Source organism: Notolepis coatsorum (genome assembly GCF_963971535.1).
Source record: "Notolepis coatsorum genome assembly, chromosome: 9".
In the NCBI taxonomy this organism is placed as follows: Eukaryota; Metazoa; Chordata; class Actinopteri; order Aulopiformes; family Paralepididae; genus Notolepis; species Notolepis coatsorum.
The window spans coordinates 73634433-73660943 of record NC_140173.1 but is presented as its reverse complement, the minus strand read 5'-3'; the positions used below and the strand labels follow the sequence as shown (position 1 = coordinate 73660943).

General features: G+C 43.2%; 1 protein-coding gene across 1 annotated transcript in view; it reads left to right on the top strand.

The window, feature by feature from the left end:
• The window catches only part of ehbp1 (EH domain binding protein 1), a 398684-nt gene that overhangs the window by 98318 nt on the left and 273855 nt on the right, over positions 1 to 26511 (top strand). Inside the window, 3 exon segments of the mRNA XM_084321912.1 lie at positions 2010 to 2067; positions 6791 to 6886; positions 15916 to 15969. Of these exon segments, the coding sequence (XP_084178038.1) occupies positions 2010 to 2067; positions 6791 to 6886; positions 15916 to 15969 (208 nt within the window).

Below are 26511 nucleotides of genomic sequence, written 5' to 3'. Positions count from 1 at the left end.
TCATTATCTATAGCACCTTTTGAAGTTTAATACACTGAGCTGATTTGAAAACAACGTGGTCCTATTGGGTTGTACAGTCAGCAACACAAGTGGTAGAACGACAACAAAGTTGTTTTGGAGAGTTGTAAGCATTGCCTGGCCTTAGCATTAGCTGCAAAGCTTGAATAGCGTATGTTATTACTCTAGTTAATGAGAAATATGGCAATTACTGGGAAATTATTATGTACTCCTCAATTCTCCATTTTGTAATAAGCAAATCCAATGTTTAGATCCAGAGTAGAATGGAGTAAATCTTTATTATCCCCAAAGGGACAATTTGTCTCACAGCCAGCAGTAAAAAACAAACAAAAGGAGGGATTGGCAATAACACAACATATTAGATGGATATAGATAAATAATGTATTATCCTCCTTAGAGGAAATGAGATTCCTTGTACACACAAATAATTCCTGGAACATCAATCGGACACGGAACACAGCCACGGGGAACACAATACACGAACACGAGTCCATTAAATGTTATTGCTGCAGTTCGTTGAGGGCAGAGGGCACGAATCTCTTGCCGAAGAGTGCTTTTTTACAGATCTGAGATCTGTATCTGCGCCCAGATGGGAGTAGAGTGGAGCATGAGTTCAGGGTTGGCTGGGGTTGTGTGGTGAGCAGAGTGAAGCATGAGTTCAGGGGGCTGGTTGGGGTTGAGATATTTTTTTTTCTTTTTTCTTTTATAATACATGTTTTGGCCTTAAATAGTTTCAAAATATCTGTCATTTCTGAAAATAAGTTACAAAAGTAAAAGAAAAAAGCGTTTTGGAAAATAGCTCTTTATTTGATTCTCATAAAAAAGTGTTTTCTATACAGAGATATCGACATCGGTAAATATCGGTATCGGCCAGAACAGCAATATTAATATCGGTTATCGGTAGGCCTGCCACGATAACAAATTTTGCTGGGCGATTAATTGCCCCCGAAAATATCGCGATAAGCGATATTATTGCGACCGGTTAGAGAAATTTTTTTTGAGAAATTTATTTCCCAAAACTTTTATTTTGAAGCCCACCGCTCCGTCTTTTCCGGTGTTTTAGACTTTTATTTTGAAGCCCACCGACCGGACCGGAAGTATTGTTGTTATTATCCTAGCTTGCTGATGCTGCTGGTGGACTGGGGCCAGCTAACGTTAGCTTGCTGATGCTACTACTACTTCGACATGCTGCTAATGGGCTGGGGCCAGCTAACGTTAGCTTGCTGATGCTGCTGGTAGATCGACATGATGCTAGTGGACTGGGGCCAGCTAACGTTAGCTTGCTGATGCTACTAGTAGATCTGCATGAGCTAATGATAAAACAAATGTTGAGATTGTTGGTGAACAACTAACGTTAAGTTAGTTTTAACGTTAGCTACTAACGTTAAAACGCTAACGTTACACTACAAATAACGCTACTTGGTTAAAAGGAGCAACACTATTGAGAAATGTAGTTAAGCTATGTGGTGTTGCCCCACGGAGCTCCTGTGCTGTGCTCTCTGCTCTGTAGTAAAGCCAGCGGCCCGCCTCCCAACACGGACAGTGACTGACAAGGGGCACTGGTTCCGCCTCATTAAAACAAACGCGCAAATAGCAATTAATCGCGCCCGTCAAAATCATTGCATTAATTTTAATTATCGCGGCAATTAATCGATTTATTGCTTATCGCGGCAGGCCTAGTTATCGGTATCGGCCACAATTTTCACATCGGTGCATCACTAGGTGCCCACCATCCTGCCTAAGTGCCCTTGAGCAAGGCACTGTACCCCAAAACCTCTCCAGGGGCGCTGCACTGCGGGCGACCATGCGCTCGGACCTCTGATGAAATGCGTGTGTGTGGGGTACTGTGTGTGTGTGTGTGTAACTAGGAGGGATATGCGAAAAGACACATTTCAATTGCCTTGTGTAATAAGGTAATCTTCTTCTGAAATCCCTGCAGTCCTCTCTCCTCCTCCTTACTCATCCAGCCGTTGTCCTCTCCTCTCTTCCAGGCAGCCAGACAAGCTGGTGGTGGTCTGGACACGCAGGAGTCGGCGGAAATCATCCAAGGTTCGTATTTGCCGAGTTACCTCATTAAAATGTGATCGCAAAGTATCAAAGCAGAGATATTTTAAATGAGCCAAACAGTGAAACTGTACAAATGCAGATGACTCAAATTGTATAAAAAATAGAACATAGTTTATTTCTGTTTCTGGAAAGGATTCTCAGTTTACAATCGGAGAGACAAGTGGACACACAAGCGTCTGACGAGAAAGTGAGAAAGAGCTCTGGTCAGACTTACAATAAATACATAATTGACATGATGAACATAAGATGACAAATTAATAACATATATGACAAGAAAGGTAAACAAAGATGAGAAAATGAAAAAAAATGGGTTTAGGTTTTTTTTATCGTATCTGACACGAGACTGGAGTCAAGATTAACGAGAAAAGAACAAGATGTGATTTACTTGGACTAGGGCTGGGCGATATGGCCAAAAATGATATTGCGATAACGATATCGATAACAATATCATAGCACTCGATACAAAAAAAATCGAGTATTAAAAAAAAATACTGTGGCTGTGGCTCCAGGGGAGTTGAACAGTTCTGGCTCTGCTAGTTTCTTTTCTATCTTTTGGCGCTTTTTTGGTGGACAAACCACCGCACATGTGCACCGTGACTCGTGACTGGAGTCTAGCTCTGCTAGCACACATAGCCTACTGTGTACAGACGGTTTCAAACTGTATTTTAAATTAGAAAGCAAACAAAATAAATGGACAAGAGAAAAATATATCTCAATTTGGTCAGTATTGTCATTTGGACAAGCAAAGCCATTACTTTAAGTTGCAGGCAAGAAAGACAAGTCTGTCCACTGCAGTGGTGCAGTCGTAATATGGGAACTGGTTACACGCCACGCGCGCTCCCGCGCAAACATGTTCCCTCAGTTGCGCACAGAACAGATGATTATTATGCATAACAATGGAGATCAAGCAGCCCCTCACCTTCTCGTAGGTTCCTATTATTATGCAAAGTCTAGGTGAGAAGTGCCGGCCGCCAGCCGGGTAGCTTTCTACAACGGCCGGGTACTTATCATTGCGCGCACTTCTGCCCTGAGTGACCTACTAATAACACGCCGTGTAACCGCGTGTGTGCACGACTGCACCCCTGGTCCACTGTCTCTGGTTTTAAAACTGCCCTGTTGCAGGTCACAAAAAAAAATATATATTTTTTTAATATCGATTATTAAAATATATCGTGATAATTATCGTTATATCGCCCAGCCCTGACTTGGACATGTCATATCTAAGTCAATCTGTCCTGGGCCTTGGCCGTTGTGTTAAGAACACTGTTAAGACTGTCGCCCTAGTGTCTGAGCTGTATAGTTAACTATATTAACTAGTCAAGGCTAGTGATGCACCGATGTGAAAATTGTGGCCGATACCGATAACCGATATTAATATTGCTGTTCTGGCCGATACCGATATTTACCGATGTCGATATCTCTGTATAGAAAACACTTTTTTATGATAATCAAATAAAGAGCTATTTTCCAAAACGCATACTTTTTTTTACTTTTGTAACTTATTTTCAGAAATGACTGATATTTTGAAACTATTTAAGGCCAAAACATGTAAAAAGATTTTTTTTTTATTTATTTTTTTAATAAATATATCTGCCCTATCTTGATATCGGACCGATACCGATGTGTAAAAAAACGGCCATATCGGCTGATATTATATCGGCGGCCGATATATCGTGCATCACTAGTCAAGGCTGTACAGAGAATATGTATTTAAACAGAGCTATGGACATGATCATATTTTTCAAGACAGCGCAAAGTATAAATGATGATGTCACTAGGCGGCTGGGTGGCGCAGCGGACATTGCGCTCGTCACCAACGCAAGAGACACCGGGTTCGAATCCGGCTGACGGCGTTGCCTCCGGCTTGGGCCGGCCGTCATACTAACTCAATTGGCAGAGTCAGCGGGTGGAGGTCGATGGGTGGTAATCTGGACGTTGTGGACAGCGACTCCTACAGGTCGGTTGGGGGACGCCTGCACAGCAGGGACAGGAAATGGCGGGGGCAGTGTGAGCCTCCCACACGTTACACCTCGCCAATGAGAGTCCGTGCTGGCAGGTGAAAAGATGTGACAGGCTGCCTCCTCGTGTGTATCGGAGGGGACACGTGATGCAAGGCTTCTATCCTCCCTACAACCGGCCAGTGAGGGGCATATGCGTGCAACGTTCAAGACAGGGGAGGGGAGAATTGGAAACAGGAAATTGGGATGGGAGAAAAAATTGAAAAAAGTGGATACAAAAATATGTATGATGTCACTACAAACGGTTTTCCTCACTTCTGGTGAACTAAAGGCAGGTAGGCTCGCAGCAGCCACTTTGACGTTTGAGTTACTATAAATTAGGCATAAGTTACACTGTGCTGGCCAACATCAAACATCATAGTTGTGGTGATAAGAAGGGGAGGGTACCGTTTGTCAGTCTGTGACATGCTCTCGCCATTTAGACGGTGGTTATCAGTGTGGCAAGATTACAATTTATGCAAAGCGCACAACTTGTGTGTTGCACTTTCAAATCTGTCCATCAAAACGTGATAGCTAATTATTAGGGCTGACCTTCGATTTTTTTTTGGAATTCGAAGCTTCTGGGCCGAGATTCGATTTTAATTCGAAGCTTTGAAATAAAATAAAAAAAATGAATAACATTTTTATTTTTATTTATATTTTTTTAACTTTTTATTTTTTTATGTTGTGGGACTTGTACAGCACTTTGTTCAACGTTGTCCGTGCTGTAAAGTTTAAACCTTTTTAAATCTTAGACAAACAAAACACTTTGCTTTCATGAAATATTGTAAGCAGTCATTTGAGGCTTTATAAAAGCAGCACAATGAACACATCTGTCAGTTCCGAGTCCGACCTCATCTTAAATAACAAACAGCATTGCTTGTTGTAATTAACAAAGAGAGGCAGAGTTGATTTTACAAAACAAAAAATTATAATAATAATAATTCATATATATATTTTTTTTTTAATAATCGAATTTTATTTTCATATTCGAATCCCATGCCCATCGAACAAAGCTTTGAAGTATTTAAGACAGCCCTACTAATTATTGAGGTTTGCTTAACCTGCTTCAATGTTTCCCACCTGGGAGGAACCACACTACGTGCGGGCGGCATGCGTTCGCTGCTCTGCTACACTTCCTCCTCCTCGTTTCCGTTGGGCAATTCAAGCCAGCTTGAATTATAGTGGGGCCTTTTCCAGAGCTCCAGCTGAGTGTATGTTCACACGAGACGCTTCGTGAGACCGGGAAGGACATTGTGGGAAGTGCTGAGCAAAAGCATAGATTGAAGTTGAGGCTGGACTTCCCTTAAAGGAGCTGTAAGTGGTATTTTCTTTGGTTAAAATAAGTAGTCTACGTGTTAAAAATAATAGCTCTACACTCCAAAAGCCATCACTGGTATAGAGTGTCTGGTCAGTAACATGGGTCTCCCAGTCCCTCCGCTCTGCAGTAAACACAAAATATATTTTCTGGTATCCCATTCCTACTTTATCTAATTAGGAGAGAGAACTCCACACTGCAAAAATGGTCTGACAAAAAAAATAAGATACAACCTAGTTTTAAGAATATAAAATATATATTATGTGCTTGAAACAAGTAAAGTAATCTTGCCAGTGAGTGCAGTAAGCTAATTTGGCTTGGCAAGATTTCTTGAAATAAGTCAAAGATATCTAGGGTTTTCTCTCCTGATTGGATACTAGAAAATCTATTTTGTGTTTGTTTACTGCAGAGCAGAGGGACTGGGAGACCCTTGTTACTGACCAAACACTCCATCAGTGATGGCTGTCAGAATGTAGAGCTATTTAACACATACAAAAAAAATATATATATATATATATCACTTACAGCACCTTATGTGTTATTGCTAATATTACCTTTGCTCCATTTACTTGCTCAATTCTCTTTGCTTTTATTTGCTTTTTGGAAATCCATTCAATAGGTCAATAGCACAGAGAGGCAATAACAATTTTCTACTACAGGGAGAGTTTTCTTTTATTTTCTGCATTTTTGGACACATTTCTTGATCACATCCCTTGTGATTCCTTCACTTATTACTGCTGCTGCTACTACTACTACTAGTACTACTACTACTACTACTATCACTGCTACTACTATCACTGCTACTACTACTATCACTACTACTACTATTACCACTACTACTATTACTAAGATTAAGATTTGTTTATTAAGGACAATGCAAATTAATGAACATCATTTACATGAGTGTATGCATAACATCACAGCATGATAAGGATGTAAATATGCCGGGAATAGCCCAGGGCTAATTTCCACCCGTAGTACTAACATAAAACAAACACAAAACGGACCTTACAACGTTCATTCATAAAAACTGACATCACTGACATGACCACACTAACATGACATTCAATCAGTACAACATCACTAACATCCCTAATGAGTGCATATTTGGCTGTCTAACAGCCATTTCCTGAGTTGGCCCCTAAAGGTGGACAGGGTGGTACATTCCCTTAAGGGGACCGGAAGGCTGTTCCATGTTCCACGAACCCTTTATCGATAGAACATTTTTGCTGAAGGCGGTCTTTCTAAAATGGACTACAACTACTACTGCTACTACTACTACTACTGCTGCTGCTGCTACTACTATTACTACAACTTTTGCTGCTACTACTACTACTGTTATTAATATAATTCCCTTGATGTATTGTCTCTTGCTGTCTCTCTCCTACAGTCTCACAGCTGGCAGCCAGGTATCAAGAACCCTTACAGAGGAGTGGTGGTGTGGCCGGTTCCAGAGAACATAGAGATCACCGTGACGCTGTTCAAGGTGTGTGTGTGTGTGTGTGTGTGTGTGTGTGTGTGTGTGTGTGTGTGTGTGTGTGTGTGTGTGTGTGTGTGTGTGTGTGTGTGTGTGTGTGTGTGTGTGTGTGTGTGTGTGTGTGTGTGTGTGTGTGTGTGTGTGTGTGTGTGTGTGTGTGTGTGTGTGTGTGTGTGTGTGTGTGTGTGTGTGTGTGTGTGTGTGTGTGTGTGTGTGTGTGTGTGTGTGTGTGTGTGTGTGTGTGTGTGTGTGTGTGTGTGTGTGTGTGTGTGTGCGTGCGTGCGTGCGTGCGTGCGAGCGAGCGAGTGAGAGACTTAAACATGCTGACCTACTGTTGACGGGTCTGGTGTTGTGTTCTGCTACGTGTCTTGCTGTCATTATACCAACCCCTGCCACAAGTGTACATTCTCCACTACAGTAAACACATGGCCACAGTGGCCTTATATTGTCAATAAACCCATTCAAATGTAACTAGTGACACGGAAAAAGTCCCCAGTTGATGTGGAGAGCGGCTCACTTTTCAAAGCCTTCAGTTCTGCTGTACTGTAGCCTACTTGTTGTCATCCTCTCCTCAGTCTGCGCCTGCTTCCTGTCCCAGAGGAAGTCATAAAGGCTGCTCCGTGACGAGGCCCGAAACCAAGCTACTCTGCACAGCGCAACCACAGACCGTGTCGCGTCGTCTGTGTGTTGGCTAAATACATGTACTGCAATGCCACAATAGACTACATTTTTATAAATGAATTATATAAATACAAAAAGGGGGATTCAAACCCACTGTATTACACCTATACGCGGCTGGCCCTCGGAGACGGCGATAATTCCACTAAGGCTTAAGCCACTGTCTCACAGAGAAAAGGCATTGAGAATCTATAATGTTATATTACACTAATAACAGTTAAAATCGTTGGTAAACAAACGTTGCTGAAAATATACACTTTGACTGCTGATTTGACAGGTTTTAACTCTTTAATTCTTTTATTCAGCAACATTGCATGTTTAAACAAACTTATTGTTACCAAAAAGCATTACAATAACAGCGTTGTGATCGTGTAGTGAGGTGAAGTGAAGACATTGGTTTCCTGTTTCATAATAAAAGTGGTGCTACGAATTTCATAATAAAAGCGGCGGCTTAAAAAAAAGAAAAACACGAGAGCTCGCTCGCGTTATCAATTGCTTGCGCCCAAAGGACATTTAATAAAACGAGGCATACAATACATGTATTTAGCCAACACACAGACGACGCGACATGTATTTTAGCCAAAACACGTGGCCAGAACACAATATACCCCATTATTTGCAGTGCATTTTGTCCATTCTCTCTCTGCCTCTCTCTCCCCCACAAAAAGCTTTGTGGAGCCGGAGCGTGGAGCTCCTCCTGATGAATGAACAGACAGCCGCGCGTCGGACCGTCTAATGAAGTTAACAGACGTTGCGCCTCCTGGCGGGCATATAACAGAACAGAAACCTGGTTTCCTAATTAATTCCCATGCCGTTAGACCACCGCGCACTTGTCACGGCAAAATGGTAATGACAACTAATGGCTGCATCTGTAGCTTCCCTCCACATTTGACCATTCTTAAATTTTTCACACGTTAACACTTTCAGCGCCAGCCATTACCCTTATCCCTGTAGCTAATGCGCCGACTTTCCATAGCCTATTTTCACTGTGCGTATGTTTTGAGAGCTATATCTATATTATAGCTATAGAGACAATACTATGGTCATTTGACAGTCTCTTTCTCCCGTCGAACATGCAAAAAAGAGATAATTTCTTCATGTATACGTTCACGCGTTATCCCGTGGTGAATATTGTATAGTTTAGGAGTGATCTGGGCTAGTTTTTTGATGCTCTTATCGTCATCAACGGCATACGTTTTGAATACTACATACGTTGATCGACTGGATCGATATGAAATCATTGTAGGATCAAGGTGGAATTGACGTCGGATAGTCCTTACCTTTGATCGGGGGTATTCCAAAAAGAATATTCCAATTGTCTGATCGCGATTTCCAGTATTGGTGTCCATCGTGTCCCTGACATAATCCGGCACAACACATGCATCGAGTGTCCTGGACGCATACCAATGTGATCGGGTGAACCGCTAGGCTTGCCTGTACCAAAATTCTGCGCCCAGAGGGGTTTAGATGTAACACACAGTGTGAAATAAGGTTTCAAAGGGTGGGCTATACTGCCACCTAGCAGGATGCGACTGGTATTGCACTCTCAGAATTTTAGAATGAAATTTCCTATGGTAACACGGAGGTCCGTGAACCTGTAATGAATAAAAGAAAATCGAATAAAGGATCTAAAAGCGAGTTTACTCGTCCTTGGCGCTCAACGCATGGCGGCCAAAAACAAGTTATTCCGTCCTTGGCGCTGAATGTGTTAAAGTGCTGTGTGTACATATTCTGCATATTTTTATTATGAGTGGATTGGTTGAAAAACTGGAAAAGCTTTACACTTACATTTAGCTGACGCTTTTATCCAAAGCCTCTGGCAGCCACGGGTAGTATTGTTTGTCAAACAGTGTTGAACTTGAGTGAAATCAAATCCTGTAGATACAGTATAACAACAATTGAACTCACCGGCGGCTAGAAGCATTTGACCTCTTGTTGTTGCTTGGTTCACGCTATGGTGTCAAGTTCAAGCTATCTCTGTATCAGAGATAAGGCAGCGGTGGCCTAAAGGTTAGAGAGGCAGGTTTGTGACCAGAAGGCTGCCAGTTTCATCCCTCGGACCGGCAGGAAAAATCCATGCAGGGATATGATTATGAATAACTCTCTCCCGTCCTTCAATTCCAAACGCTGGAGTGCCCTTGAGCAAGGCACTTAACCCCCAACCGCTCCAGTGGAGTTGCTCAGTGGCCAACAGTGTCCAACAGTGTCAGACCGTGGTTGTACTGGGACTCGGCTCCCAGGTGTGAATGGAACTGTGTGAGTGTGAAGCAGGGCGTTTCTGAAAAAGAGCTCAGAATCTACCTTGGTGAATAAAGGTTTAATTTTAAGTTGTGATTATTCAGCTATAGTAATGTGTGTGTGTGTGTGTGTGTATGTACAGCATATAAATATGTAAAGGATAATGAACAAGGGGCTGGGCATTGTGCAGTTTAAATGACGGAGGTTGTGAATTGCCTGAGGTGTAGCCGAGCAGCTTTTATCCAAAGCGCTTTACAATTTGTTCCTCACATTTGACACATTCACACACCGACGGCGGAGGAAACCATGCAAGGTTCCAACCTGCTTCATCGGGAGCAATTGGGGATTAAGTGTCTTGCTCAAGGACACTTTTGCTGCATCCCAATCCTCCCCTTCCATAATAAAGGTTCCATAAAAACAGCATTTAACACATTAACTGCCACGGAGTTTGCCCGTCTCATACCACTCTCTGCCACCACTCTAAGCCTATGGAGATGTATACCTTCTTTGCAAGGCTATAACTTTTTAAATTGTATTGCTAAATTGACATTACTATGGCCCATTCAACATCGATTATCTATCGTTCAGGATGTAGGAACGTTATACTTTTTCATTCACAGATTCATACGAAAATACCGTCTAGAATATAAATATGTTTTTATCGTTTTCTGCAGTAATTCCTAGAACGTGAGTTATAGGCATAAACGCATAATATAGATTATCAGCTGCCGTTTGTTGCCGATACACGCTATATTAAAAATGTCAACTGTACATGATCCTAAACGTTATGACTTATCATGCACGGATGAACGGGGGGGGGGTCGTTTATAATTCCGTGATCGTCAGTAAATGCTTTATGTAGTATGGGTGATATATTGATCAGAGCAGTTTGCATTAATAATAATAAACAAACACGCTGAAAATGACGTCAGCGTCCTCTTACCATTCGCCGATGAGACTGGAGGAAAAAGATCCCACTTACTTGACGGCGATCTACTAGATCCATTTCCGGTTTGTATAATAATAATAAACGCCCAAATCATATCGATTATTGAGTTATGGCAGCGATCGATATACACGGATGTGTGTCTAGAGTCCTGCAACAATATGTGAGTGCCGGACGCATTTGCCAGATGCACGGAGATCACCAGAGATCCATTTCCGGTTGTAACTCGCCGATCATCCACCAGGCCGCAGTATTGAAGCGTTGCAGAGTTGTGCAGGCTCCCACTGTATCAGCCGAGGCTGGGTGAGGGAATTATGAATACCATGGCGAAAAAATGAAATATGACATCAATAACGTTGTACGCCGTGGTTTGGCAGAATTAGCATGACCTTGAAACACGTTGTACGACGTTATTGGCGCCAGATGTGTTAAAAGTGAATTGTATCCTTTTAAATGCCCTTTAAAAAAAAATATAAATAGTGCTTGGGAAAGTTCAAGTTTCTTTATTAGTTGTCATACAGAAATACAGAATACTTTGTGTTACAAAGGGTCAGATTAAACCGAATATATATATTTATTGCGTGAGATCCCTTGTATAATATTTGTATATCGTTTGATATCCCTTGTATATTCTTTGTATATATACACGGAATATCCCTTTACCTGGGTACAAACCAGACCATAATATTCGTTCTCCTATTGGACAGCGACCCCTAGGCGCCAACGACCATACCCCCAATGGCAAGTTCAAAGGCAACGCCAAGGCATGTCTCAACATGTCCAGGTTTGCGCAGTAATACGAGACAGAACTGAGGTTGGCACTAGATAATTCACCTTACGTATAAATACGGCGCAGGTGGATACAGCAGCACTTAGCACTAAAACGTTGATGCCTTTACCACGAGACAGCGTGTAGTGACAGGCCTGTACACTGCGATGATATGATCGCAAATTGCCCCCTAATTTGGTCCGTGCGAGTTTAAAATAATATCTGGGGGCAAGCTTGCGAGTGGTGATTTCAACCCTTCATTCGCATTTCACTCCTAAATTAATCCATACAAATTGTAGTAAAACATTAGCCTACAACCAGGGCTGTACAGTGCAATATAATGTTGCGGTTGTAATTTCATTAGACAGACCAGCGCGGACCTTTAATAACATGCAATTTAATTGACACGAGCAATGAGCTAACGGTAGCTTCTAACCAAGGTCTCCATTAGGATTATGCTAAGCTAACTAGCGATCTCTGCTAACCCTGGAAAACGGTCAAAGCGGACTCCACAAGACTAGTTCCATTCGTGAGGAAAGGGGATGGGTTATATTGACAACGCTTGACAACAGAAGTTTAAACATAACTTCATATTTATTGGTTATTCGTTTCTGTATATCATTCAATTCCCATCTCCGTGTGTCTCCATCTCTTCCTGTTTACATTCGAGTGTGACGTCATCACCTACGGCAGCTTAGACGATCTAAACCCGAAGAGGGGGGCTCTCTCTCTCTCTCTCTCTCTCTCTCGCTCTCGCTCTCGCTCTCGCTCTCGCTCTCTCTCTCTCTCTCTCTCTCTACATTCAATGATTTAAAGTAGCCAAATGTTACACACAGTATAAATACTAACTGGATAGTTGATGATATAAACATTTAATTTCATTATCTGAAATATTCTAAAATCATTAAGTCTGTGTGATTATTATTTTCTCACAGTAGTGTGTGTATATATATATATATATATATATATATATATATATGTGTGTGTGTGTTTGGCTAAAGTGGATAGAAAACACAGTACTGTGTAAAAGGCACCCAAGAGTTTTTATATAAATTGTCTTAGATGTAAATAATTTTTTTTATTAGTGTGTCAGTAGACTACTCTTAGTACATTTTCATTAAATTATTTTTTAAAGCATCTTCATGGTTTAATAATGCAAACATATGTTGCAGGGACTTATTATAATCATCATATTGGCGTGACTGTATGCATCAAAGGGTTCAATCAAGCATTTTTAAGTGCTTTAGAGGGAATGTCAAAATATCGCGATATCATTTAGAGGCCATATCGCCCAGCCCTACTATAATGGTAAAATAGTTATTTAAAAATTTGCCCCTAAAAAATATTCTTTGCCCCTAAATTTCTCATTTAGGGGCAAGTGTGCCCCTAGTGAAAAAGCTTAGCGTACAGCCCTGAGTGAAGTAGGCAACTTTGCCTCTGAATAGAGCCTTGAGAACCGCGTGCGAATATATTGCTAAAGTGTCAGAGTTTAACGCAGTACCGTTGAGTTCGACTTATTCTAATGTGAAGTAATAGTCTATCATTTATAGTGTATCGTGCGGCTACCGTTCTTCAGTGACCAGCATTACCACCGGTTCGTCGTGTATATAGCTAGTGCACTTATCCAGGCTGGGCGGCCTAAACTCGTGCCACCACCCGAGGAGTCCTAGACGAGAACCGTTGGATATGTACACCGGAGAACCTACCCGGCGACTGCAGAACCTCTTTCTGGTTGGATTATATTGCTTTGGTACCGTGACTGCTGGAGCAGAGAACCGTCTACCCCACTATCGTGTGGGATCTACCCCCAGTGAGGACCACCCTCGAGCCCGCCTCTAGGAGGAGGCTGGCTAGCTTTCATCCATGCTGTCGGGCATACTGGATTATAGCTGTTGCTTTGTCTACCGATCAAGGGAGTACTGCACTGGTTCCTGTATCTGGAACCTCGTTATTCCTCGTTGACCCAGACTTTGCATCCGAACATTCCTCTACCCTGCCGGCTTACACCCGGAGGGAACCCCCCCAGTGTCTCCAGCTGGTACTAGTGTGCCTTATGTAATTGCTATGCTACAGGTGGCGTCAGTTTATACATAACTAAGTAGTGGTTTAATAATACCATACTCTCAATACAGTCAGGGAATTGTACCCCTCAGTTACACTTTGTATGAAATGCTTCTTTCTGTTTTGCTCCTGAGAGTGTGCTAGATAAAATAAAAAGATAGTATAAAATAAGTATACGATAAAATAGAAAGTCAAGTACGTAAACAAGTGTAAAAACAAAAGTGTTCAATGAAAGTACTTGAAAGTCCTTGAATTTCATTTTGCAATGTCTGTGGGAACCCTGCGAAGTGCTTTTCTTTCACGTAACGCCAACGAAGTGCTCTTCTTTCATGGCCAAACTCTACCTTTAACACACAGTCAACTGGAGTGATCCTCCCAGAAACCTGACGTCAAGCCCGATTGTCTGCTCTTCACCATACAGTATTGGAGGTGCACAGATTCAGGAATCTCCCCATTAGATTTTGTTTTTCGATTCTTGGGGTCACGATGTGCTTCATATAATTGATTCTTGATTCAATACATTCATAGATTTTATTCTAGATTGCTGCTTTGAGTTACTTTCCCCACTTGACTGTGGCTGACACCAAAGATATATACACAAATAATAGATTTTTGGAATTCGTGACGTGAGTCGATTCTGAATCGTGAATTCAGCCAAGCAGCTATTCTCTAGTTTGTACTTCACACTACATCACTGTTTTAGAGCAACACAGAAACAGGGGTGTTCTATCTAGCAGTCTAATGTACTGGAGCCAAAGGGGGGGCTGAGCTCAGCACATTTCAGCCTCTGCACCTCAGGGAGGAAGGCGCTGTAAAACACCGCTCCACTTTATGGACGGCACTAAAATGAGGAGGACAAAACAATGAAACGTGAAACATTGCTGAGGCGGATACGCCATAGTGGAGTCGTTGAGAAGAGTAGAATAATAGAGTGGAATGGATTTAAAAATGTGGTTGAGGCAGGTATGCAGCTGTGTGTGTACGTGTGCACGTGCTTATAGTGGGGCAGGATCCAGGGATGTTTCTTGTGTGTGGTTGGTTGTTGTGGCAGACTGCAGACAAATCAATCCCCTAGGGCGTGTCGCTATAGCAATCAGACAAAAAGGGCAGTGTCATCACCAGTGCATCAGATTGTGAATGTGTGTGCGTGCGTGCGTGTGAGTGTATGTTCCGTAATGTTTGTGTGTGCATCCATCCATCCATGCATGCATGGGCCCCTGGAATCAAGTGAGTGTGGATATGTGTGCGTGTGTGTTCTTGAAGTGAAAGTGAAGGTCATCCTCCTGACCATCGGTCCAATAAGACTGAGTGGTGTTTGCAGCCTCCCTTAATGTCCACCTCACTCATCTTCTCAAGTGCAATACTACTGCAGGCAGACTTAAAGGCAAGACAGCGTGGCAGACAGTCCGGCTTTCACACAGACGGGTTTGTAGGTGGACTGACAGACACACAGGGAGATGGAGAGACAGACAGATGGGGAGAAAGACGGGCAGGCAAAGGGAAAAAAACTATGATCTACTGAACTGACTAAACAGATCTCTAGGTGAAAAATGCCTCCCAATGTAACCCCTATTCTTTTCTCAGAATGATTAGCATTCCCATTGTAGCTATTTAGCACTTAACCCCTAGCGGCTGCAGTGGAGCTGCTCTGTGGCCAACAGTACAGGACTGTGGTTGTCTGTCCTGGGAGGCTCTCTGGTGTAAATGTGTGAAGCTTCAGGCTTGCCAACGCTGGACAAGAGTGACACCGGGCCGGCACATCGGACACGGAAGTGCAGCGCAACTGCCAAGCACCAGGATCAGCAGCCTGTTTCCTTTCGGTGCCCCTGTTGTTAACAGATTAGACTGTTCACACCTGCAGCAATAGTTTCAGCGTCTGATCTATTTTCAGCGCGAACCGCAATCATATACCAGATTAGAATACCATTGAACGCCTTATTAAGGTTTTAATATGTTAATTGTGTATCAGTGAAGGTACAGATGAAGGATGTGCTGATAACTATCAGCTCTTACTTGTGATAATGAAAGAGCAGCGGAGCAGACTAGTGCGTGGGGGAATCGCTGCCGGTGTGACCAACCAGGTGTCCTGCTCGCATGAGAAATGACGTTCGTGGCCCTGGTCTGTTCCTGGCGTGAGTGTCGCCCAGTCAACCAAGGAAGAACAACATCCTAAAGACTTTGAGAGGAATCTAGTGCAGCCACTTCAATGTGTCAAGGCGATTTTACTGCCCCTTAGAATCATATTGTTCAACAAACTATTTCCATAATCTTCCCACCTCTTATTTATTTCACCCATGTGTGGCTTATTAGTGCTCAGTGCTCACAGACTTGTATTCTACCCTCCAGGATCCGCATGCAGAGGAGTTTGAGGACAAGGAGTGGACGTTCGTCATTGAAAATGTGAGTACCATGTTTTTTCCCCCCCTCCCTCCCTTCTAAGGTAAATACCATGCGCATTACATGTAGAAGTGCTGCCACCGAGTGGCAATATCATGCCATTACACGCTTGTGTCAAAACCGTGCGCCAGCCAGCCCTCAGATTGAAACGTGAACGCTGAACGGCATCAAGTTGGCTTATGGGGCCTCACCACAAGGAATGCTTGGCACAGGGCGACGTGTTTGTGTGTGTTTACGACACATTCAGCCCGTGTTCCGACAAGTGTTGATGACTGACTCTACAGAGAGCTCCCCGGGGGTCGATCACACTTGAAAAACCTGGAGCTTTCTCGCGGCTGGTCTGTGGGAAATGTAAAGTGGTTGATATCTTGCAGTTATAACTTTTGACTGAATAATAATCCCGCCTGGCATGGCCCTTTCTTACCGCGGACGCGTGTTTGTGCGTGTGTGTGTGTGGTTAGCGTGTTTGTGGGTTGGAGTGTGTGTGAGTCCCCTTCACCTCTGCCCCTCAGACAGAGTGGTGCCAGTCAGTCTCCCTGCTGGCTGGAGGCCGCTGGGCAGCGCCAGGCTGAGACGCTCGCACCACACAACACTGCTATTGTAACGTATGCAGCGCTCTGAACACTGTTTGTTTGTTTGTTTCCATTAGTGTGTGTGTGTGTGTGGGTGTGTGTGTGTGTGTTTGCATGCCTGCCACTCACAGGCCTCACACACATACAAATGCATACAGACAGACAGACAGACAGACAGACAGACAGACAGACAGACAGACAGACAGACAGACAGACACAGACAGACAGACACAGACACACACAGACACACACACACACACACACACCACACACACACTGGTCCAGGTGATAGCCCAGAGCTGGGCTGGGTTATCTCCTGAGGGAGGCGACAAAGGAGAGGGATGAGAGGAGGCCGAGGAGAATTTATTTGGACCAATACCAGCTATTTGGACAAGTGCCAACCAGAAGTCTCCTGTCCATCTGTTCCCCCTGTCTACACACACAGACGCACACTCTCACTCACTGGAAGCTGGGCTGTTCACAAGCCATTTCCTTGCTCTCTGCGTCTGCCTGTGCCAAGTCTGTGACAGGATTGGGTAAAATGAATACAGACTTGTTGTTGGACAAAGGAATTCTTTCTCTTCCTACAACCTGCTCTCCTTTCAGAGCATTCCTCCTCCTCCTCTCATAATGATTCAAATAAAATGTATGTTCTTTGAAGTGGCAGCGTTTTGTCAAATGGTGTCTTGATTTGCGTAAAGCCGCTACTAGGAACTTTAGTTTCTTTCTTTGTTGTTGTTGACTTTGGCGACCCCTGTGGACAAGAGTGGTAGTGTTCCCCGAAACGAATATCACCATTGCCTGGTGACGTAAAGACCTTGGATCTGGTTAGCGTGTGCATTCATATATTGATGTAAACCATGTCTCGCAATGTATTTCATGAATAAAATGGACCTATTGCATACTGTACCTGTCGAGGAGGAAGAGGGCCAGTTCACAACCAGTTTTGACTCTTTTCAAATCCTGCAATTCTCTCCATCCGTTGAACGACCGACTAAGGTCGCTGTCCATTTTAGCCTTTTTTCTTCACTTATTTTCTTTTTCTCTTTGCTGACCCTGCCCCGGTATCAGCCACAACCACAAAATATAATGTCAAAATACAATTCTCTAAAAGACTTGCTGCCAAACTTTGACTGTGAAAATGTAAACATAGGCTGCACGTCGTAAATTGTTTTGTCTGATTTTGCGGGGAATCTGACCCAGGGACAGGCATTTAGAATCTGACCCAGGAACAGTCATTTAGAATCTGACCCAGGGACAGGCATTTAGAATCTGACCCAGGAACAGGCATTTAGAATCTGACCCAGGAACAGGCATTTAGAATCTGACCCAGGGACAGGCATTTAGAATCTGACCCAGGAACAGGCATTTAGAATCTGACCCAGGAACAGGCATTTAGAATCTGACCCAGGAACAGGCATTTAGAATCTGACCCAGGAACAGGCATTTAGAATCTGACCCAGGGACAGGCATTTAGAATGAACTATATAGAAATAGCCAATCTTCTCGCTGATGGCCTCGTTTGCTTATGTAGGTCATATAGAGGCATCGGTATTACATTGAGACTGTTTTCATAACCAGTTTAAAAAAACTCCTACTGTAGTAGCGGCTTTAAAGAGGTCATATTGTGCTTTTTGTGTTTCCCCCTTACCTCTAGTACAGGGGTTCTCGAACTTTTTTATACCACGACCCCATTTTATTTAGGATTTTTTTTGGCGACCCCACACTTAACACTTTCTCTGCCACGCTTATATCCATCAATGTTTGATCTCTGCCACCACTTTAAGTCTATGGAGATGTTCACCTTCTTTGCAGGGCTATAACTTTTTAAATTGTATTGCTAAATTGACATTACTATGGCCCATTCAACATCGATTATCTATCGTTCAGGATGTAGGAACGTTTTACTTTTTCATTCACACATTCACACGAAAATACCGTCTAGAGTATAAATGTTTTTATCGTTTTCTGCAGTATTTCCCAGAACGTGAGATATAGGCATAAATGCATATATTAGATCATCAAATGCAGTTTGTTGCCGATCCACGCTATATTAAAAATGTCAACTGTACATGGCCCTAAACGTTATGACTGATCATGCGCGGGTGAACGGAGGGGGGGGGGGGGGTCGTTTATAATTCCGTGATAGTCGTTAAATGCTTCATGTAGTATGGGTGATATATAGATCAGAGCAGTTTGTATGGTTAATAATAAAGAAAAACGCTGAAACTCACGGCAGCTTCCTCGTAGCGTTGGGCGATGAGAGTGGAGCAAACAGATCCCAGTTATGTGATGTGGATCGAGGCGATCCAGTTCCGGTTTGTATAATACTAATATACGCCCAAATCATGTGGATTATTGAGTTATGGCAACGATCCATATCCACGGTGTGTGTCTTGAGTCCTGCGACGATAAACGAGTGGCCGGACGGAATTAGGGGACGGACCGAGCAACAAAGGGGATATCCGGTTTGGCAACTCGCCGATCAGCCACCAGGTGGCAGTATTGAAGCGTTGCAGAGTTGTGCTGAGACCCGCAGCATCAGACAATCCTCCGTGAGTGAAATATGAATACCATGGCGAAAATATGAAATATGATCAGAATAACGTTGTACGCCGCGATCTGGCAGAATTAGCATGAACTTGAAACCCGTCTTAAGCCGTTTCCGGCGGGGAATGTGTTAATGTATTACGTAATTTCAATGTGGAAATAAGGAATATCAAAATAAAAGCACACGTTGTTGAACTTGATCATACATATTTATTAGAAAATGAAATTACAGCACTATGTTGAATGAATATTATCAACAAAAGCAACGGAATTGTTTCTGTATACACATTTATAAAACTAGGCATATTTAGCCCAAATATGTTGCCAGAACATAAAAATATTAAATAAAATGCGTTCACAAACTTCACATGCGCTTTTTCAAGAATAAAAAAAAACTAGACGTAATGGGAAGGGTGTGCTTTAGCCCCCTTTGTGACTGTGATGCACGCCAACAAGGTTTGGCCGAGTGAATCCACAGTCCCTTGCTCTTCAATAGAAAACCAACCTAGATTTACCATGAAGAACTGGTCCTACCCGAACCGTTCGTTATACAAGTGAAGTATGAAGGTACTCACAGTTGCACGAGGGTCTTGGACAGAGAAAGGTAATGGTTTGAAAGCTCTGCGTTGCTAATAAACATTTTTAATCTTTTTTATAAACTGGTCAACACTGCTCAAAACTGCTTTAGCTGCCTAATGCGCCTGTGCTGTGATCACAGCGCATGCGCATCAGGCACCCAATGCCGGAAATAAAGCTGTGTTGACCAGTTTATAAAAATTATTTAAAATGTTTATTAGCAACGCCAAGCTTTCAAACCATTACGTTTCTCTGTCCAAGACCCTCATGCAACTGTGAGTACCTTTGACATTTCTCTGTGATACTTGTATAACGAACGGTTCGGGTAGGTAAATCTAGGTTGGTTTCCTATTGAAGAGCAAGGGACTGTGGATTCACTCGGCCAAACCTTGTTGGCGTGCATCACAATCACGAAAAGGGGCTAGGTGTGCTTGTACATTTGAACAGTTCCATGATACCTGGCTGCGTTGTGCTGAGAAAGAGGCGCAGATCCGCTTCTACTCTGAGGCGATATCTGTTATTTTTTAATGTCTGTGCCGAAAATCGGGCCTGTCACATGTGAGATCAATTTGCGCCTCCTGCTCAGCAGTGGGAGGCCTGTTGCATCATGCGTAATGAACGGATCTAGGATCCAGTTGTCCAAATTGTCCGTGCTCTCCGTGTAATAGTTGCGAAATTGTTCAATGAGCCCTTCTACAGATGATGGGCTTAAAAAAAGAACAACATTCTGTTCCTCCAAAAAGCCATCAAGGTGAGTAAATACCCCCAAATCTCCATTTGTGGCACTCCAGGATAATCAGAGTTCCGAGTCCAAACAGGTCTGTGTCCTGGCCTTGTAGTCCCAGATTCAACGCATTGAGGCGGTCAAAGATCTCTGCAAGGAAAATCCGCGCCTCTTCTCTCTCCACGCTTCTGACAACAAACCTATCCATTGCGGCCTCCGTTGATGAAGGGGCGAAACATGGCAAATACAAACAGCTGCCAGGTGGAAAACTCAATCTGAATTATTTTTGATTTTTATAAAATGACGACTTGAGTTGGGCTTGTCGTTTTTTTTCTCTGTTTTTTTCCCCCACCTACCCACGGGGTTAGGTGGGTCGCGACCCGTAGTTTGAGAACCGCTGCTGTAGTATGTTATATAACTGGAGGTGCATGCAGGACGTCTGCAGAGTTACACAATCCAAAGTCCAGCCAAAGGGTGGTTATTCTCTCCTACTGAAAACACTGTTCCTGAACTGTCTGAAACGCCTTGTTTGTAGTCCAGCCTTTCTTGCTAGAATGACAAAATCTTTCGTCCAGCCTTTTCTTGTTATCTACGTAACATGTAGTTTGTAACACATATGTAACACAATACTTTTGGCATACTGTATATGTCTATTATTGACTTATTATTGTTGTTCACTCTTGCAATAATAAAAAAAAAACTATACACTCTGTTCCGACTTCTGACTTGCATGTCTCTATTTGTCAAGACGGCAGCTCGCTCGTAATCTCTTTTGTTTCTCCATTTCCACCTAAATGGTTGACTAAAATATGTTTCTGACAACATCTTTGGTTGGGAAATAAGATATGTTTATTTTATTTGCTTGTATTACATACATTGCTGGATCTGATCTGCAACGCCTAGTTTCACAGTTTGATCTGAATTTTCGTGAACCCTGGTGCACCCACACAGAGCCACACGGAGGATAAGCAGCTCATTTTCATTTAAAACCGCCTGACTGCGCCCGACTGAGCCTGACTGAGCCTGACTGCTGAGTAGGGATGGGTACCGATTCAGGGTATCGACCGAATCACGTCGGTACTACAGAGTACCGATTCACGTGAGATCCACCGGTGCCACATTTCGGTAATGATTAAAAAAAAATCTTTTTAAGAAACATATTATGAAGTGTGCCGCACAATACACGCTTACCTAGGATTTGACTTGACTTGAAGCAGTCGGGTCAATGGCAAGCCGAAAACGGTTGCAAGTGTGGTTACGGATTCTGATTCCGATTGTAGTTATTTATATTGTCTTTTTGTTTAATCATTTTATACTTGTTATTTTGTCAAATACAATACCTTTATTTAATTATTTAAATATATAGATGTGCACCTTTTTTAGTTACGCAGAATAGTTCATTGCTGCTAGAGTGGTTTGTTTAATCGTTTTATACTTGTTATTTTGTAAAACATTATTCTTTATTTAAAGATGTGTGTGTATATATTATATATAAATAAATTGTTCTAAATAAATAATAATGATAATAAATAATTTGACGTTTGGACACCTTTTTAATACAACTGAGGTTGGTAGATAAACTTAGAGTAAAGTACCGAAAAAAGGTACCGGTAGGTATCGGTTCAAATGTGAACAGTACCCAAACATACTGCTGAGTGACACAGCCTGTGTACAGATGTAACCAGATGCTGCTGTTTGACCATAAGCGCATGCAAATGTTTGTAAATAGACTACAAAAATTAAAACACGTAACTGGGAAATATCCATATTATGGGCTCTTTAAATGGAAATGAAGTTAGTGTTGCCGGTACGTATCTCGCTGACGTGCTGAAATGTTTTTAGTGGTTCTGTAGCTGGCTGTGACTCACCAGCGATTTGATGATAATGAGCCGGACTGACAGACCTGACTGTGTGCTTTGATGCCGCCACTTTCTGTACACGTCAAGACAAAAAGAAACAACGCCAAGAAACTTACCACTCTTCCTTTGATGGAAAGAGGAGAAGACGAGCAGGTCATGCGGTACGGGGGCAGGGCGGAGCGTGGGAGAGGGGCATGGAAAGAGAAGGAGAGAGAGAGAGAGAGAGAGAGTTCCTGGGTTTGCCTGTGTCTGTGCATACCTGACTAATAACAGTGATCAAAGCCATGCCAAGCTCCTGACAGCTGGAATGGAGAGAGAGAGAGAGAGAGAGAGGAAGGGAGGGAGGGAGGGAGGGAGGGAGGGGAGGCAACCCGACACCCCTCGTACACTCAGCTGACAGAGAAGGAGGAGGGAGAGAGAGGGAGGGAGGAGGAGGGAGGAAGGCAAGCTGGAAGAGGGCTAGAATGGGGACGGTGGGAGGGATGACGGAGGCAAAACAGGATGAGAAGGTGGAGATCAGAGAGGGAGGCAGGGAGGGGGAGCGAGAGCCAGCGAGAGAAAGAGAGAGAAAACAGTGGAGGGAAAGAGGTGAAAGTGAGGAGGTTGTGAGAGGGTGCTCGGAGTGAGACTCACATCAAAGCCCTCCTGACCCCCCCCCACCTGGCAGCAGATTACTGTGCGTGCGTGAGTGCATGTGACACCCTGACCTTCTCATCAACCTCTATGTGACTGTTCTTTAATGACTCTTGTTACCTTAAAAGCCAGTTCTTGTTTGAGAGATTTCTTCAGTCCTGCTATTTCATCATTCAGTGTTCAAACTGGGATTCTGCCTTCCTCCTCCTCCTCCCTGCACACACGCACATGCACATATACACATACACACATCATGTATGTCATTGTTTACGAGTTCATGGTTCCTCCTTGATTCCTCCAGTTTTCTGTATCCACATCTTCAACATGTTAGTGTGTTTTTAATGCATTAACCTGTGATTTGAGGGTATTGTGTCTTCCTCTCTTGAGAGTGGGTTGTTGTGGTCTTTTTACTTTTTTTAACTACACAAATTAACCACTAGAGGGCAGTCCACCCTAGGCACTGTGGAAAACCACCAGGCTGCCATCAGAACCACATTGTGTGTGTGTGTGTGTGTGTGTGTGTGTGTGTGTGTGTACATGGTGCAAGTGATTTGTATATCTGTGTGTGTGTATATATATGTGTGTGTACGTCATGTGCATGCAAGCGCTTTGTGTGTGTGTAGAAATAGAGTGAGTTAGCCCCTCTCCTCTCGTGGGCCAGGTATCTAAGCTAATATAAAGGCAGGCGGAGGGATAGAATGAGAGAGTGCAGTGAGGAGGAGGAGGAGGAGAGGAGAGGTGAGTCCTCCTGACCCCTCATCAGACGCCAAAGGAGAAAAGGGAAGAATACTCCATTGTGCGCCCGCGCCAGCGATGATGAAATTCAAGATCCCCGCACTCTGCCGTCGCCTTAATCTGGGGCCCAACCTCTCCGCTAGGCTAATCCCTCCCCGTCGAATTATTGGCCCCGGCTAGATTGTATTTTGTCATTGAAAATGGCAGTGTCAAACACTACCTTTTCTACGCTATTTGTTCGTCTGCCAAGGAGAATCGCATAATCAAAAGACGGAGAGAGAGCGAGAGAAAGGAAGGGGGGGGGGAGTGAGGGAGAGAGAGGTGGCGGACTGAAAATGACTACACTGTAGTATCTCTAAATTGCATGCTACCCGTCCCTTTAACCCTCCTTCAAATAGGCCTGTATTATCAAAAAGGTGGGTTAAACTGAGGGGTCAACAGATTGGGACACCGCTATATAATGTGACAGCATTGTGCTGACTGGCTCTTTGTGTGTGTGCGTGTGCCTGTGGATGCTTGGTGGGTTAATGTGTCTATTTATGTGTGTATTCTCTAAAGCGTTTGCATATCAAGTCAGGCAGGATATGGTAGACTAACTTCGCTCATCTTCAAAGCTTTGTTGGAGAATTTACACACATACGTGTACATAGTCTACAGACACAATCACACACACACACACAGAAATGTTCATGACTGTTCTGTTCTCTGTAGCTATCATTTCTTAATGTATAACGTTACAGTCCCCCCCTCCTTTTTCTCCCCTCTCTGTCTCTCTCTCTCCATCCTCTTATACTTTGTTCTTCTCATTCACGTTACATCAATGTCACTTCAGGCATTTCAAAATCTACTACATGTCTGTTCGTCAAATCTCCTCTCACACTTTTGACGGCCTATCTTTACATTGTGAAACCTTTCAAAACGCTTCTCAGAGCTTCTCCTTCTTTGTGTTTAATAAAAAAAAAAAAAAATGTATAAGCCATTTAACTCTTATTTGCCCTAATACAAACATAAACATTATTTTAGGATGACGTTTTTTTGTTATTTTTTTTTACCGTCACCTGTCTGACTCTGTCCTTTTGTCCGTCTGTCTGTATGCTTGTCTCTTTCTTTATCTCTCTGTTGTTTTGTGTCACTATTTCTCTGTTGGTGTCTCTTTCTGTATGTCCATATTGGTCTCTCTCTCTCTTTATGTCTCTCTCTCTTCTCTATTACTCTTCTCTATGAGGTGATGTCCTAGGGCCTATTGTGGACCACTTCCAACTCCATTAAGGCCATTTCCACTCCATACCACCCCCCACCCTCACACACACACACACACACACACACAAACACACACACACACACACACACGCACACACACACACACACACACACACACACACACACACACACACACACACACGCACACACACACACACTCTTCTCCTTATTGTCCCCATAGCTGTGGTGCACATCTCTCCCTCTCCTCCCCTCTGGAACACATTACTTAGGCCAGTGGGTTGTGAGCTGAGTGGCCCTTTGGGAGGAGAAACACAATTATTTCAGCCCCTGGCTATTCACGCAAAGGTGACAAAAGCTGGTATGAAGTATGAAATCCTAAAAGTTCTTCCCGACGATGTCGACAAATTGGGATTAATTTGAGCTTGTGTGCATGATGCGTGTGTTTCCAAAAGTTTTCACCCTGCTCATTTTTTTTTTTTTTTTTTGTCTTAAATAGTTTGGAGAACTTGTATGGTAAAGAGGTGTGTGTGTGTGTGTGTGTGTGTGTGTGTGTGTGTGTGTGTGTGTGTGTGTGTGTGTGTGTGTGTGTGTGTGTGTGTGTGTGTGTGTGTGTGTGTGTGTGTGTGTGTGTGTGTGTGTGTGTGTGTGTGTGTGTGTGTGTGTGTGTGTGTGTGTGTGTGTTGCTGGAGAGTTTCTTTCTCTTAGTGGGGGATCAAACACACACACACACGCATGTTTTCCAAATTAGTCTAATTAATTGCCCTGAGGAGAGGCAACAGATGCTGGCGATTACCCCCCATGTCTGTATCCCTACACACACACGCACACAAAGACAGGGGTTCTTCAATTAGCTAGATAATATGATGGGTAGAACACACAAGCTGCTGCAATCATTTAGTATGGCTAGGGATGCTGTGTTTGTGTGGTTCAGGCATAGTCTGTATAAGTGCTTTGTGTGTGTGTTGGTGAAGATCTGACTACATAGTATATATATGCATTTTGTGTGTGTAGTCTATCTATGGGTTCTGTCTGGTGTGTATGTGTGTAGTCTATGGGTTCTGTCTGGTGTGTATGTGTGTAGTCTATCTATGGGTTCTGTCTGGTGTGTATGTGTGTAGTCTATGGGTTCTGTCTGGTGTGTATGTGTATAGTCTATGGGTTCTGTCTGGTGTGTATGTGTATAGTCTATGGGTTCTGTCTGGTGTGTATGTGTATAGTCTATGGGTTCTGTCTGGTGTGTATGTGTATAGTCTATGGGTTCTGTCTGGTGTGTATGTGTGTAGTCTATGGGTTCTGTCTGGTGTGTATGTGTATAGTCTATGGGTTCTGTCTGGTGTGTATGTGTATAGTCTATGGGTTCTGTCTGGTGTGTATGTGTATAGTCTATGGGTTCTGTCTGGTGTGTATGTGTGTAGTCTATGGGTTCTGTCTGGTGTGTATGTGTGTAGTCTATGGGTTCTGTCTGGTGTGTAGTCTATGGGTTCTGTCTGGTGTGTATGTGTGTAGTCTATGGGTTTTGTCTGGTGTGTAGTCTATGGGTTATGTGACTGTGTACTATATGTTTAGTCTGTGTTGGTGACATACTGTATGTCCGTGTGTGTAGTCTATGTATGACTGCTGTCTATGTGCATGTTTGTGTGTGTGTGTGTGTGTGTGTGTGTAATAGTTGTAGTGT